Raw genomic sequence first — 14,884 nt, 5'->3', positions numbered from 1 at the left:
TCCTCACAGGCTATTTTAATCCAAGGGTTCAGTCATAATAGTCCTATTCATAAACCTAAATAACATATAACCACTGAGTATATGACGTGTTGAAATTTACCCGTAAATACTGCCATGTTCGGATTTTATTCAGGCTGGGCTGTATATAAATAAAACAATAACTGGGCTTTATGGTGTGTGACTGTAATCTAAGCTTCATTGAGGACGTTATAAATTGTTCGAGCCCTCATCACATCTTTTAGATAGTGAGGTTAAATGTTTGTTCCAGATGTAAAGATTGTATCTGTTACACATCTGTATTGGTATCTGATTTATATTACTTTTAATTTTATGATTGAATGGAAATGAAATAAAGAATGGAATTGAATTTTAACACTCACACACACCACAATATTATACCTGATTCACCGCATCTATGAAAAGGGGGCACATAGTTCATCTACACCTTTGTTCATAATATCATTATCTGTATCACCATCTGATATTGAAGGCATTTTGATGAAACATACGTTATTCTTTTTCCTTTTCTCTACAGGTCTATTGATAAGCCGTTCATAGACCATGATGAATACGAAGCCGTCATCAAGAGCTGGGAATGAATCACCATGGAAACTAATAAACAAATCTCTTCAAATATGCTGTTACATTACCAGATTGTTTGTTTGACTTGCACATATCCTACATGTCAAAACAGCTTTTATTACGCATCCTTTTTTTTATTTGCATTTCTTCATGCATGTAATATCTTTCCAGCTGGATTTATTAAAAACATCCTTGAATATTACAAAATAAGGAATTCTATTTTATTCCATCTAGATTTGTGATTTCTTTTTTTTGTAAGATCAAAACAAAAATACATTTATATAATATCATTCTTGAGAAGTGACTGATGGAGTTAGATTATATATCTTTATTTTATATGTATTTATTTTCCAGTATTTCTCATACATTCACTACTGTCTTTTGAAATTTCTGCTGCTTACAAAATGAAGATCTTTTGTTGGTGAGTTGGTGTAATGGATATTTGACTTCTCTGTCAACCAGGGCCTGTAGCACAAAGTTTAGCTATTGATTATAAAGTTGATTTGTGTGCTTGATTGCTGATAATGATCAATGTAATCAGGCATTAAAATCAGCACTAAGATCAATCACTTAGGCCCCCATTCCGCAGAAGGGAGACCTTTGATGGACCTTTGAAAAATAAAAATTGGCAAGGTCTTACAGCAGTCTCCAAGATCACTGTAATTTGTCATCTCTGTGGAATGGCTCCAATAGACCTCTCAAAGAAATCCAAAAGACTGGCTTACACTTCTTACTTGACCAGTCCTATAGAGATTTTTCAATTGTCATTCAGAGATCTTTTATGCAACAAGTGATCTTTCAGAATTCTTTCCATGGACTTTTTCAAGGATCTCTCAAGAGTCTTTCAGTGATCTCTGCAAAAATCTTGAGAGACTGTCAAAAGATCATGGAAAGACTATAAAGTTCATCAAGAGTTCATTGCAAGACTGCTGAAAGACCATTTTCCTGAAAGACTGTTCTGAACAATTTCAAGAAGTTTTGGAGGTCATGGAGACCACAAAGACCACTGAAAGATCAATCAGGAATCGTGAAAGATGTTTGAAAGTTCATTGAAGGACCCTTGAAAGATCAAGCAAGTTTCATGGTCTTAGAGCCGTCTTTCAGAGGTCTTGCTGTCTGTGGAATAGGGGTTATATGGTTTGTGTTACAGGGTTCTGAAATGAAAATGACTTCAAAATAATGAATGGAATAGAAGATGATAGCATGGATCATTATTTGAAATTAAATCTGTGTTTGATGTTTTAATGTGATTGAAAATGAGCTGAAATCTCCATAAAAGACATTTGCATTTTTTTAATCATGAAATGATAGAAAAAAAAGGAAAAGAAGCATTTTACAGTCAGTATTGTCATCCCTGAATTAAATGGTACACATTCATGGAACATGAGATTTAGTGTTTAATTCTATTTTCCATGATTTCAAATCAAGTAGATTGGAGAAATTCTTGAAAAAATCTGACAAAGGATAAGAAATTATACATTTCAAAGAGTTTAAACAAACTTAAAAAGTTTAGTCACTACGCCTGTGGGGATTTCAAATTGGCTGCAAAGATTACATCATTGTGATGCATGGTAAGAACTAGTCAGGAGAGCTTCTCTATTTTAGTCAAATACCAAAAATTTACCAAACTGTAATCTTTTCAAAACTTATTCTCAGTTACGTCTTTTTTTTTTGAGAGGGCATAATGGAAGTGCTATCTATGCTATATTTTTATTGCTAACCCTGGGGAAAAAGTTGTTTGCAGAAAACAATTTTGTTATAATTCATATATCATGAATGGGAGATTCGTTCTTGCCTATTAGTATTCAATAATACTAAATAGGTTCATTATTGCGGAATGAAATAATCGCTAGAGGGTATGCATTTGTCTCGCAATCTACTATGGTCAACAAGGAAATTCGTGATCACTCTCGCAAAAAGTGTTCACTAGCTTTCTAGGAAATTCGTGATCACTCTCGCAAAAAGTGTTCACTAGCTTACAAGTTCACGAGCTTTCGAGTGCCGCTGCAACTCTTTATCAAGTGACGAAAATTATCTGATACGGTAGTCAATTTATACCAATCCCCAGGACCGTACGCACGAACGCAGGAACAATAGGTGGGCACTGATCCGTTATGTGATTGGTTGGGCGTATATGCAAATACGCCGCGAGTCGGCAATATGCAAATAAGACAAAATTGGCGGGCTCGCTAGTTTCCCGTGGGTGGGGGTTGACTAGCTGAGCGGTCCCTCGCTCGGTCGGGTCGGCGTTCACTGCCAGGTAAGGGGGTATTGTGCTGTCGGATGGTTCGCATCCAGAAATTGGGGATGTCGATCCCACTGTCTCTGTTGAAGTTGAATGAATACCCTCTAGCGATTAGTATTCAATAATTTTGCAATTTTGCGATTTACATAGCATTAGTGATCTAATTTTTGAAGCAGCTATAACATCATTATTCATGGCCCAATTTCTTTCAAAATTTTTTGTTTTCTTATCCCCCTTTAAAATCAATCTGATGCCATACCATTACATTTGAATGAGATCAACATTATATTCAATGAAATATACATCGAATTGAATTTAAAAGAGATGTATCGAATTGAATTTAAAAAGATGTCAGATTTTGGGGGCTTGTTTGTAACTCTTTATTGCAATATGTTGACACCATCACCAACAATAAGTTACGACAGGAAAACTTTTGAACACTATCTCCTTGACATCTCCAAATAAGTGTAGCCAAATATGAAACTCTTCACTGTCCTGTAAGCCTAATGCTTCAAACAACCCTGTGTTGAATTATTCTATCCCAAATATTACATTGTACAATTGACTTTGTAGAATACAACTACTATGTATATTGATAAGATTATGTATATGAATTTTTATAAGTGCATTATTATTTTTTTTCAAATATATTTCCTGTATCATGAAAGTGTTGGGAGATTGTATATATTTTCTTGCCATTTATGATATGTCAATTTATCAGTGATTATTATATATGTCATAGATATAAATGTAATAGATATTGATAACATTAATATCCAAGTTTGCATTATCTTCTTGTGTAATTTAAGATAACAAATCATCCAGAGGTCAATTTTCAACAAAAATAATGTGAGGTTGTAGCTTCCAAATCATTACAGGACATGTGATAATTTGGTACCATACTACACAAGAGCAAATGAGACATTTGTATAAACGGGATAACCTTAACCTTAATAACCCCTGGGTATTTTGATACAATTGCCCGTAAATCTCATTCCTGCAGTCTCATATCAATGAGTTACCAAAAGAATATAATAAAGTGAAGCTTCACAAAAGCTGATCACCTGTTAAACAAAACATTGGCATATTTTGTTTTAAAAGACTAATTACCATATGGGCTGTCTTCATTTGGGCTGAATTCTATTGGTCCTTGTTTCATTTGTCTGACTAGCTCTTGGTCTGTTGCAAGGTCTAATGACCACCTATGACCACTTGAAGATTCACAAAGATGAAGGGGTTACCCCCAGCTTTGGCAAGCATGCTAAAATCTTCTGAATAGATGATCAACTCTTGTGAAGCTTCCATTTTTCTTCTCTCGGTAACTCGCCAATGACTTGGAATGAGATCCATGGCCGTTACAGTGTTGTGATAATTACAATATTTGTAGCAAAATAGATTCACAATGTCGGACTAGCTCTCAGTCTAATTCAAAGTTTCTTACCCTCCTGGGTGAAAAGGGTGACCCCAAGCTTGGCAAGAGATTTTGTGTATGGAAGATGACAGGAAATAGTTGGGGATATGGTGGAACGGGTGAAAAAGTTGTGTGTTGGGATGGAATCACTGAATGATTTCTCTTTCCTGGGGGACAGGGTACAATGATTGTGGATGGTAGATGTGAGGTAGCTGTCACAGTTAGAGCAAGGTTGGGTAGGTGATGATTAAGGAATGTGGAGAGATTTTACACAAGAAAGAATTCCTTTAAGATGAAGAAATTGTGTAAAAGAGTCGCGTAAGATTGGTGATGCTGTATAAGAACAAGACATGTTATTTTTGGTAAAAATGAGACTTGATAGTGGCTGTAATTAATCTTGGCATGCTCATCAAAAGTTGCTAGTACGTTTTTTCAAAGAGTTCTCCCTTGTTGGCCAGTATGTGTTCCCACATCATGTCTTGATTTCATTCTACATGTATAGATTCTAAATCAAGTTGAGATCAGGCTACTGTTCCAGCCAAGACAAGCTGCGGATGTTCGTCTTGTGGATCCATGTTGTGATGGACATGGCTGTGTGGCAGGGAGCAGTATGATCCTCCTGCAAAATCTAGTCATTGCTGTTTGGATACATTTCCTTAGCAGATGGTAGAAGGCCCCTCCCCCCTAAAGAGCCCTCTTTGCAGGTCACCTGGTTTATGCACCCTTCACACAGTCAAATTCATCTGGTGCCAGCCATACTGCAGTAACACCTAATCATCATGGGTCATCCTAGACATGTCAATGGGCCTCCTTTGGTTTCCTCCAGACCTTCAAACCTGAAGTTGGCAAGGATGCTAAAGATGACTTTAGCCTGGTCTTCAATCTTCCATATAAAGCAATGATGGTTTTTCCAGCAGGAAAATACTCCGTGCCACAAAGCTAGGTCCGTCACAACTGTCCTGACCAGTACAGTCACCTAATCCCATCCGATTGAGAATCTTTGAAATAAAATCAAAGACAAAATGAAGAAACAAAAAATGGCCAACAAGACTTTTCAATTCTTGAAGAAAAAACTAGGCTGAAGTCAGGAGAGAAGTGCCAGTAACTTGTGGAGAGCATGCCAAGATGAACAAAGAGTATGCCACTGAATGCTTATTGAAAATAAGACAAAAACTGCACAGTACGCCCAGTAAAACACAAAATATACAAAATAAGAGTAAAATACTTGAACATGAAAATATGGTTGCTAAAAAAGTTTAAACGCAATAAAACAACATTTTTCTGTTTACCTTTTATTTACAGTACAATTTTACATTACATTGTACAATGCATGACTGTAATGTTTCACTACAAATCAATCATAGATTTTCCCATATATAAAAATACATTCTTTATTCATATTTCAGTGAATTAAACATTTTATGTAAAATTTGAGTTTACTCATTTACTATGACAAACCAAATTTCCTCCTGACACACCAAAACATTTTTCTGTGACCATTTGTTGCATTAGTGAAGGCATTAATTTCATTATTATGGAAATTCAGATTTGCCATAAAACTTCTGAGTCAGCGTGCTTATTTGATTTTAAAAAAAGATGTTACTGTGCATATGGATTAGGGAGCTGCTCACAATTTATTTTCCTATCAGATCTACAACTCATTCCCAAAGCTGCAGATCATAGATTGTTTTATCTGGGCACCATTTTATGAAAGTTGTCAGCACTAACAAGTAGCCATTCTAAACAGTTTCTAATAGCAACAGTCCAGGGACGAATGTTTCTCAGCCAACCCCATAGGGTTAGGTGAGAGGGGTCACTTTCCACTTGTGACTAGCCCCCTTAAAACCAAGTCACACAAAATGAATTTTGAGATTTTCATTGTGCGTGAAAAGCAAAATTGATTTAAACATTAATCCTTATTAAACAGAGGGGGGGGGGGGGTGGTCAACCGCGCCGCTCGCTGACTTCTTATTTTAAAGTCTTGCGCATCTTTTGAGACCAAATTTGCAATGTCCGGGTACGCGGTTCCGAAATTACGCAACATTTTGTAAGTGCATGTAGGACCCAAAATTGCTCAAAAACGTGATTCCGTGTACAAAGTCAATGCAAATTGGGTTTTTATGAATGATTATTTTAACTTTTTTTCGTTTAAATGGATTTATTTCATGCTATGTATGATCACAAAAACAATAAAAAACAAAGGTTTGAAAAAACAAAGAAATATATAAGAATTTAAAACTAATAAAATACATAAAAGAATAATTATATTTTTGCAATTTTTTGTAGATATTTGTTAGAAATGTAAAAATTAATACCCTCACCAAAAATTAGCATTCTACTAACTAGCTACATAAATTGAGTTGAAGGCAAAAACATACTCAAAAACACAAATTTAGGGCAAATTTCATATGCATATTTGCATAATTAAAAAAATATATGAACAATTTTGTGAAAATTTTACTATACAGTCTTGTAGTTTACATCCGGCTCTACGCGCATGCAAATTTTCGCAGCAATTGTGCAATCAGTGGCCAAGATCTCAGGGGGAGGGTCATTTTAACCCCCCCCCCCCCCGTTTATCCTGGTCTGAAATAGCCCAGTTGTATATTGAACTATCATTGTGAATATAAAAGATTGAAAAAGGAAAATATATGAATTGAAGATACGAGCTAGGATGAGAACAACTACGCAGTTCATATCAGAAGTCCATAATTCTACCAAACTTCAACATACAAGTCAGTGTGACTGAGGACACACCAGTAGCCATAAACTTGAAGATTGCTGCAGCCAGGATAATGGCTGCAAATGAGAACTTCCTGACCCGAGATGTGTAGGTTGTGGCCTCGTTCTGGTCCAACTGTGTATATAGATGTCTGACACAGAAGTAGGCCAACAACACAAGGAAAGCTGGTCAACGTGTTACTAATACGGTAAGACTTCCAGTGGGATGTGATTGCGTAAATAACAACCTGTGTGCTCTTCAGAGTACATGGCAAATATTTTCAGCATATCAGATACAGAACTCTCTGGTGTTCTAGAGGCATGAGGTCCACCCATGCGAGTAGAGACCCAGCCCGGGCACTGTGATAGGACCAGGATTTTCTCTGATTTCAGGTCTAGACTAAGGCCCTTCGTGAACATATTGAGAGCAGCCTATAAAGTAAAAGAAAAAAAAGTAAAAGAAAAAAAAATGCAAGTAGAAATGGAGAATGGCATGGAAGACAAGGAGGGACTGGTAAGGGAGAGCAAAACGGATATATAAAAGGAGAGAAGAAACTGTGAGTCTGGAGGAGAAGAGAGGGCAAAAGGAGATAGAAAATGTAGAAAGGAAGAAAGAAGGTGGCAAGGTGATAGACAGAGGGGGTCTTTTTAAAACATTTGTAGAAAAACACTGGTAAAGAGCTCATACTAGTGTCTCCCAACTACGACAACTACATGATATTCAGAATATATTGCACAGCATATTTGGAAGCACATTGTGTATTTCGAATTTTCTATCCCATTTTCATTGTATTATCTTCAAACCCACCTATAAATCTATATCAGTACCTACAATCCAACAAATTTCCTTCTTGAAAACCAGAAAATAAAACTTCTGTTTGTCAAGTAATGAATTCCTAATCTTGCATTCTATGTAGCTTGTAAGCCCAACACTTTCATTAAAAAGCATACTAGCATACCCACTACATCAGAAAAATGCAATAAATTTTCTTGTAGAGTTCTCTAGAAAATCTTATTTTTTCTTTCTGAGTAATGGATTCCTAAACTATCATTCTATGTAGCCTCAATGCCCACAGCTTTTGTTTAATAGTTCTAAGCTATATTAGCACATCCATGTCTATATCAGTAAAAACAATTTTCTTTCACAATAATTTCACCAGAAGTTGGATTTTGTGTGTGTTGATAACTGAAAGCTAACCTTGCTTTCTCTGTAGCCAGCATATCCACCACTATCGTTAGAAGCTATACTACCAAATCCAGAAGAGATATTGATGATCGCTCCCCTGTCAACACCAAAACTCTCCAGTTTGCTGCTCCGAGCTCCTTGTTTCAAAAGTGGGAGGAAAGCCTAGAGGGATTGGATAAAATTCATGAAAATTTGGTTCATATTCACTTATCATTATTATTATTATTTATTTATTATTTATTATTACACATGCCGCTCCCGATACATAAATCAAATATAAATACTCTTACACAAAAAATTGCACCTTGAAAAAAGGGGATTGCAAAGGGGGGCAAAAAAAAGCTCTACCAAGTAAAAAATGTAGTAATATAACATAGTAAATAAACCAACACTTCAGCTGAACAGTAATATGAAAGAAGCATTCTAAATAAACTTGCAATAGAAATTGGAAATTCAAATATAATAGGCCTGTGGGTATATCTCAAATAACCAATGCATTTGATCAGTTTACCTACAACCGAATACTACTTTTTACACTATGGGCATGTTCACGAGATGTTGATCACTGATTTGAGACATTTTTTTATCAAACAGTACATGGCTATAATCTTTGATAACGGTATTTGAAAGTGCAAGATAACAAATGAAATTTATGCTGAAATTAAATGGATAAAAGAAAGGCCTAATCTAAAGCACATGTGAAGATTTTATTGTGGAAATAGATAGGTTACAGGTGTAACTGCTGACCCTATACAGGCACTGATCAAAGGACTGTTTAATCATCATAGGGATGGTACCAGGGTATTTTGATGAATAAATGTGAAAGAGTGAATACAAGAGTTGCATGGCTGAGACCTCTTTTTTCTCAAACACTAGTATCTCCTTGTTTCCTCTTTTCTTTTTCATCTCCCCCTCCTTTTCTTCAACTACTAGAAAAATGTGCCAACCCCCCCTCCCCATGCAGCGCCACCCCTGACATAAAAAACGGTCTTGAGACAAGTCTGTAACAAATGCAACTTGTTAATTGGGTTTTACACACTACACAGAACAACATTCAGCACCCAGATGGCTTAAAATCCTAAAATCCAACCCATTGTAATGTGTCTTAACAACTCACGAGCATGTGGCTAGATTAACCCCACATCCTCCCCCCACCCCTCCTCCGATGGACCTATTTATTACCTGTGTGAGGCGCATGGGACCAATGACATTAATATCAAAGCTTTCTTTGAGCATTTCCCTGCTGACTTTCTCATAGCCGTCCCTGGAATACACACCAGCATTGTTGATAAGAATGTTGAGTCCACTCTCTCCTACTAGACTAGATACTGCCTCAACCACAGGACCATAAGTTGATTCATTCTGCATGTCTGATAATGTAGTAAAAGGCAAATTATAGTTTGTGTGATATCAAGAATACTGAAACAAATTGAACAAAAAAGCACTTTACAAGACAACTCTTACATCAAAAGGAAATCTAGTATTAATATTAATGTTTTAATTGTGTTTAAAATGCTTGAAAACATGAAGTGGATGAACCTATATGTACATGTAAAATGGAATAACATGATTATTTACGGGGAAGGATTGGCTTTGAACATCATTGATTATTGAGATCAAACATTTCACGAGGAAACAGTATATCAAAAGTATAAGCTCAATATGGTAATTGGGCCTATATCACAGCCAAAATTTATATTGCCAGATCTGAAATATATTGATCCCTTCAACATAAGCTCAAACATTTTCAAAACCTTTTCAAATACCATCAAATCAACATTACCATACAAATTCATAAACCAATATCTATCCTGATATTAAATTTAACAGTAACAGTTATTGCGACAAAAAGATGACTTCTATGAACTTTGACCTATCACTATCACATTAGCATAAGTCGAGTCTGATCCATCAAATGGCATCGTGACTATTCGTGAGATCCTTGAAATCACCAATTCAGGAAAGGCACTAGTGATTTACCTATTTTCAAGACCTTGACATTTGTGTGAGTATCTGCAACAGCTTGCAAATCCTAAAATAGATAATGAATCAAAATGGTAATAGAATAATACCGGTATCACATACACTTAGAATCTGCAATAAAAAATCAATTTGACTTGGAAGATACAAACATGGCCATATTCTGCATGTATGCAAGAGGGGGAGGCAGTTGCTTTGGCAATTTTATGCATCTTGCCCCACCCCCTCCCCTTGACAGACATGGATACAAATTCTGCATGTTTAGCATACTCTGGCCTGAACAAAATGCTCTGACTTGTATAGGAGAATATTCAAATTATTCAAATCTAAACAATATATCCAATTTCAACAAGATATACATGTATAAAAAAATGTATGAGACACTAGCAGTAATAATACAAGTTAAGTGAAAACAAAAAAGAGCACTATTCAACTTATGGAAGGTCGATTTATAGAAATGCAGAGGCTATACCAACAACTTGAGGTATTATGTACCAGGATACTTTGGTGATTATGGCAATAATAGCCTCCTATATTATGCCTATAGCATCCCAAGAATAAGTTATAGAATCATCGATATAATTATATCATTGATCATCGATCAGCATTCATGATTTTATGCTCCTTTTCTTGACTTGAAAAAAAATAGTCAGCTTCAAGTCTAATCAATATGGAGTACATATATGCCTGTTATAGGTAAAGTACATAAATTATAGGCCAGTCAATGAACTTTTGCTATAATGCCCTATACATCCATCTTGAAAGAAGGCTTGAAGGTAATCAAGGTATTACAGAATCAGCAAGTGTACTCTCATTAAGTCTCAATTTTATTTTTCTCTATATTTTTATTACCTTTGCACGTTTTGTCCTTTGAAGTAAGGCAGTCGGTATACCATCACCCTATTAAATTTGTCTGTTAATTGGGAGATTTTATTAAACAATTCAAAAATATTTTTTACTCTACAAATGGAGCTAGGTGTTTACTTTGTACAGTGTAATGATAGTGGAGTAAGCAAGTTGCCCGGGGGGGCCACTTACATTGACGAGTGGATACCATGCGCGACCAAAAAAACACGTAAAAAGGATGTCTTTTTCACGATAGGGCACGTTACGTACGTAAAGTGATAAGGGTGTCAAAAACACAAAAATAATGAAAAAGGGTATCTATTTCGCTAGGACAATTACGTGTTTAGGGTCGAATTTGCTGGGATGATAACACAAAATTAAAATGTTTTATAAACCCAGGACCAAAATCCAATTGAAACCAGTTGGATTTCCAACTGGTTTCAATTGGTTTCAATTGGTTTCAATTGGTTTTAACTGGTTTCAATTGGTCTTAACTGGAATTTAATAATTTCCAGTTGAAACCAATTGAAACCAGTTGGGCAACTGGAAATCCTAACTAGAACCAGTTGGGTAACTGGAAATGACTTCCAATTGGAAATGATTTCTAACTGGAACCAGTTGAGTAACTGGAAATCCCAACTGGAACCAGTTGGGCAACTGGAAATCCTAACTGGAACCAGTTGGGTAACTGGAATGACTTCCAATTGGAAATGATTTCTAACTGGAACCAGTTGAGTAACTGGAAATCCCAACTGGAACCAGTTGGGCAACTGGGAATCCTAACTGGAACCAGTTGGGTAACTGGAAATGACTTCCAATTGGAAATGATTTTTAACTGGAACCAGTTGAGTAACTGGAAATCCCAACTGGAACCAGTTGGGCAACTGGAAATCCTAACTGCATGGAACCAGTTGGGTAACTGGAAATGACTTCCAATTGGAAATGATTTCTAACTGGAACCAGTTGAGTAACTGGAAATCCCAACTGGAACCAGTTGGGCAACTGGAAATCCTAACTGGAACCAGTTGGGCAACTGGAAATGACTTCCACTTGGAAATGATTTCTAACTGGAACCAGTTGAGTAACTGGAAATCCCAACTGGAACCAGTTGGGCAACTGGAAATCCTAACTGGAACCAGTTGGGTAACTGGAAATGATTTCCAATTGGTTTCCAATTGGAAATTTTCCAGTTACCCAACTGGATCCAATTGAAACCAGTTAATTTGCATATTATCTGCCAGTGTGCACAGATTAATGTTTTATGAGATTCATCATCATTAACAATGTATCTATTTTTCTCTTTTCAATTACAAGTACCACACTTTTTAAAGATAAGTATTTAGAATACTTTGCAGTGAAAACCATGTTCATAAATGGTATAGATTATAATTAAAACAGATTAAAGGATAATTAGTACACCACTAACTGTTACCAAATTACATCAAATGAAAATACATATATTTGAAGATCTTCCATATAAATATATGTACATATGAAAGTCTGTATTTTATCAATGCCCTTTACATTGGTATTAATAGACATATAACACTGCTTCTGTGTTGGCATGAGCAATAGTTAGTGCAAATGCTAATTAATTTGTAACTAATTAAGTTCATTCCAACTGGAAGTTCCAATTGGATCCAGTTGGAAACCAATTGGTTTCAACTGGTTCCAGTTGAAACCAGTTGCCTCCAATTGGTTTCAACTGGAACCAATTGAAACCAGTTGCCTCCAATTGGATTCAACTGGTTTTAATAGGGAAATTGGAACAACTGGAACCAATTGACACAAATTGCCAACTGGTTCCAGTTGCTCAATTGGTTTTAACTGGAACCAATTGGCAACTGGTTTTCAATTGGAACCAATTGGTTTTAACTGGGACCAATTGGCAACTGGTTTTCAATTGGAACCAATTGGTTTTAACTGGGACCAATTGGCAACTGGTTTTCAATTGGAACCAGTTGTTCCAATTTCCCTATTGAAACCAGTTGGCCAACTGGTTTCAATTGGTTTTACCCTAATTGGTTTTAACTGGATTTTGGTCCTGGGAAGGATGTCTTTTTGCCCCAACACTTCGTGTTTAGAGTCCAATTTGCGCGAGGTGTAGAAGATGGGGTCGTACTAAACCGAATTAGGTAAGCCAACGACCGAAGGACCCGTAACAATAAAACATTCCTGTACTTGTTTAGGGGTTCATTTCAGGGAATATTTGCCAAGAGTATCGTTTTGTTTCCAATACTTGCTAAGGGTAGGGTTTCACACGCCAATACTTGTTAAGTTAAGGGGTGCATTTTCAGAATATGGAAATTACGTGTTTAGGGTGCTTTTCGAGACCCCATGGTCGCGCATGGTATTCACTCGTGAATGGAACTGCCCCCCCCCCCCCCGGGCAAGTTGTAGTATCAAAGTCGACCCACTAGTCAAATTATGTCAGTATATTAACACCCCGCCCCCAATCTCTACGTACATGGGCGTTGTCCGGCGATCTGCAGGTGGCGAAGATAAACGCTGGAGTTGGTTCCCGCCGGGCCAGCTGGCGTACAAACTCCAAGCCTATACCCCTATTAGCTCCTGTCACAAGAATCGTCCTCATTTTTTTCTAGATCGGATGAGTTGTCGTTTGTTTCGGCAAATTCGTTCTTTTCTATTTAACAGGTCATCCGTGTCGATATCGCGCGACTGTCATTACCGTATCATAAAATTTATCACTATACCGCACAACAACAGAACTACCGTAGTTCACGAGGACACGGATGAGTACATCATGACCGCACCATGCATTAGCTCCATAATCGTATAGTTTATTACATTTTGCACGTTTTGTCCTTTAAAATACTTTTATATGGGCAGTCGGCCACCCTAGTAAATCTGTCTGTTGTTTTATTAAACAATTCAATTAAAAATATGTTTTACTTTACAAATGGAGCTAGGTGTTTACTATCTGTATATACAGTGTAATGATAGTGGAGTAAGCAAGTTGTAGTATCAAAAGTCGACTACGTCGAAGAACTTTGATAGTCACTGATCAAACTCGTATAGTCTGTTTTTTAATCAGAGAGATATACAACATCTATAAGGTTTTAATTTATAGCTCCGAATAGGATCCATGGTATCGTCGTTGGCAGCCGGCTGAAACACCTCGCAGGGCTTCGATCAGGCGCCGCAGGTCGAAGGGCGGTGGGGGCAGGGGAGTGTTTCATGAAAGGACTTGTCAAAATTTGCAATATGTTTGGTATATGCTAAATAAATGTCTAAAAAAAAGTCTAAATGATGCGAGCGCGAAGCGCGAGCTGAAATTTATTACACTGACATCAAATATAGCACATCTTGAGTTTTTTTTTCATTAAACATGTTAAAGGATATAAGTCCACTGTAGACCCCAGTTGTCTCTTAAATCATGATGCGCGCAACATAATTTATATAGACCTGAAAATGGGAAATTTTAAACATCTTCCGTGAAAACCAACAGGATATACGTCAATTGTTTAACAATATGACAGCAAAAAAGTGTGAACTGAATATAGCATCCGAAAAAAGTGGGTCATGGGATGGGGGGGGGGGCACAAGCAAAAATTTTGAATCACAGCATTCTAGGTATATACCAGTGGCGTACCTACGATTTTCCACAAGGGGGGGGGGGCAAACCGTCCGGCAAAAAATTTGACAAGCAAAAAAAAGGTCTTCAAGCTCGTCAGGGGGGCAATACAGGTCTTCAAGCTCGTCAAGGGGGGGGGGGCAAAAAAGGTTTTTCAAGCCCGTCAGGGAGGCAAATTAAGATACGTCTTTTGCATGGGTTGTGACTCGTCAGGTACGATATAGTGGTACGCTAGTGGTATATACCTTAAAAATGCTTCAGGGTTAAAATTCATGCATGAAAAGGACATAAATCTTACAAAGCTGCCCCACTTAAATT

At 36.8% G+C, this 14,884-nt stretch overlaps 2 protein-coding genes across 2 annotated transcripts in view; one reads left to right on the top strand and one right to left on the bottom strand.

Annotated features, from left to right (window-relative positions):
• LOC129254666 (vacuolar protein sorting-associated protein 18 homolog) overlaps positions 1 to 3,494 on the top strand; it is a 28,436-nt gene extending 24,942 nt beyond the window's left edge. The window contains exon 25 of the mRNA XM_054893170.2: positions 536 to 3,494. Coding sequence (XP_054749145.2) covers positions 536 to 599 — 64 coding nt within the window. The 3' untranslated portion in view covers positions 600 to 3,494. The remainder of the gene's footprint in view (positions 1 to 535) is intronic.
• A 531-nt stretch (positions 3,495 to 4,025) lies between these two features.
• Positions 4,026 to 13,979, bottom strand: LOC129255131 (C-signal-like). The gene is made up of 5 exons (XM_064111596.1): positions 13,439 to 13,979; positions 10,126 to 10,177; positions 9,328 to 9,515; positions 8,158 to 8,307; positions 4,026 to 7,391 (listed from the first exon to the last, which is right to left on the bottom strand). Exons 1-5 carry the CDS (start codon positions 13,562 to 13,564, stop codon positions 7,161 to 7,163), a joined length of 747 nt encoding a protein of 248 aa, XP_063967666.1. The 5' UTR covers positions 13,565 to 13,979; the 3' UTR covers positions 4,026 to 7,160.
• Positions 13,980 to 14,884: the final 905 nt, after the last annotated feature.

Source organism: Lytechinus pictus, chromosome 2 (assembly GCF_037042905.1).
Source record: "Lytechinus pictus isolate F3 Inbred chromosome 2, Lp3.0, whole genome shotgun sequence".
Classification (NCBI taxonomy): Eukaryota; Metazoa; Echinodermata; class Echinoidea; order Temnopleuroida; family Toxopneustidae; genus Lytechinus; species Lytechinus pictus.
This window is presented reverse-complemented; position numbering and strand designations above follow the sequence as displayed.

What these genes read in the sequence shown, in the direction of transcription:
- LOC129255131 (XM_064111596.1), bottom strand. Translation starts at nt 13,564, where the DNA reads ATGAGGACGATTCTTGTGACAGGAGCTAATAGGGGTATAGGCTTGGAG. An exon ending in GATCGCCGGACAACGCCCAT is followed by an intron (nt 10,178 to 13,438) that starts GTACGTAGAGAT and finishes TATCTATTTTAG; the next exon opens with GATTTGCAAGCTGTTGCAGA. An exon ending in TGTCAAGGTCTTGAAAATAG is followed by an intron (nt 9,516 to 10,125) that starts GTAAATCACTAG and finishes CTACATTATCAG; the next exon opens with ACATGCAGAATGAATCAACT.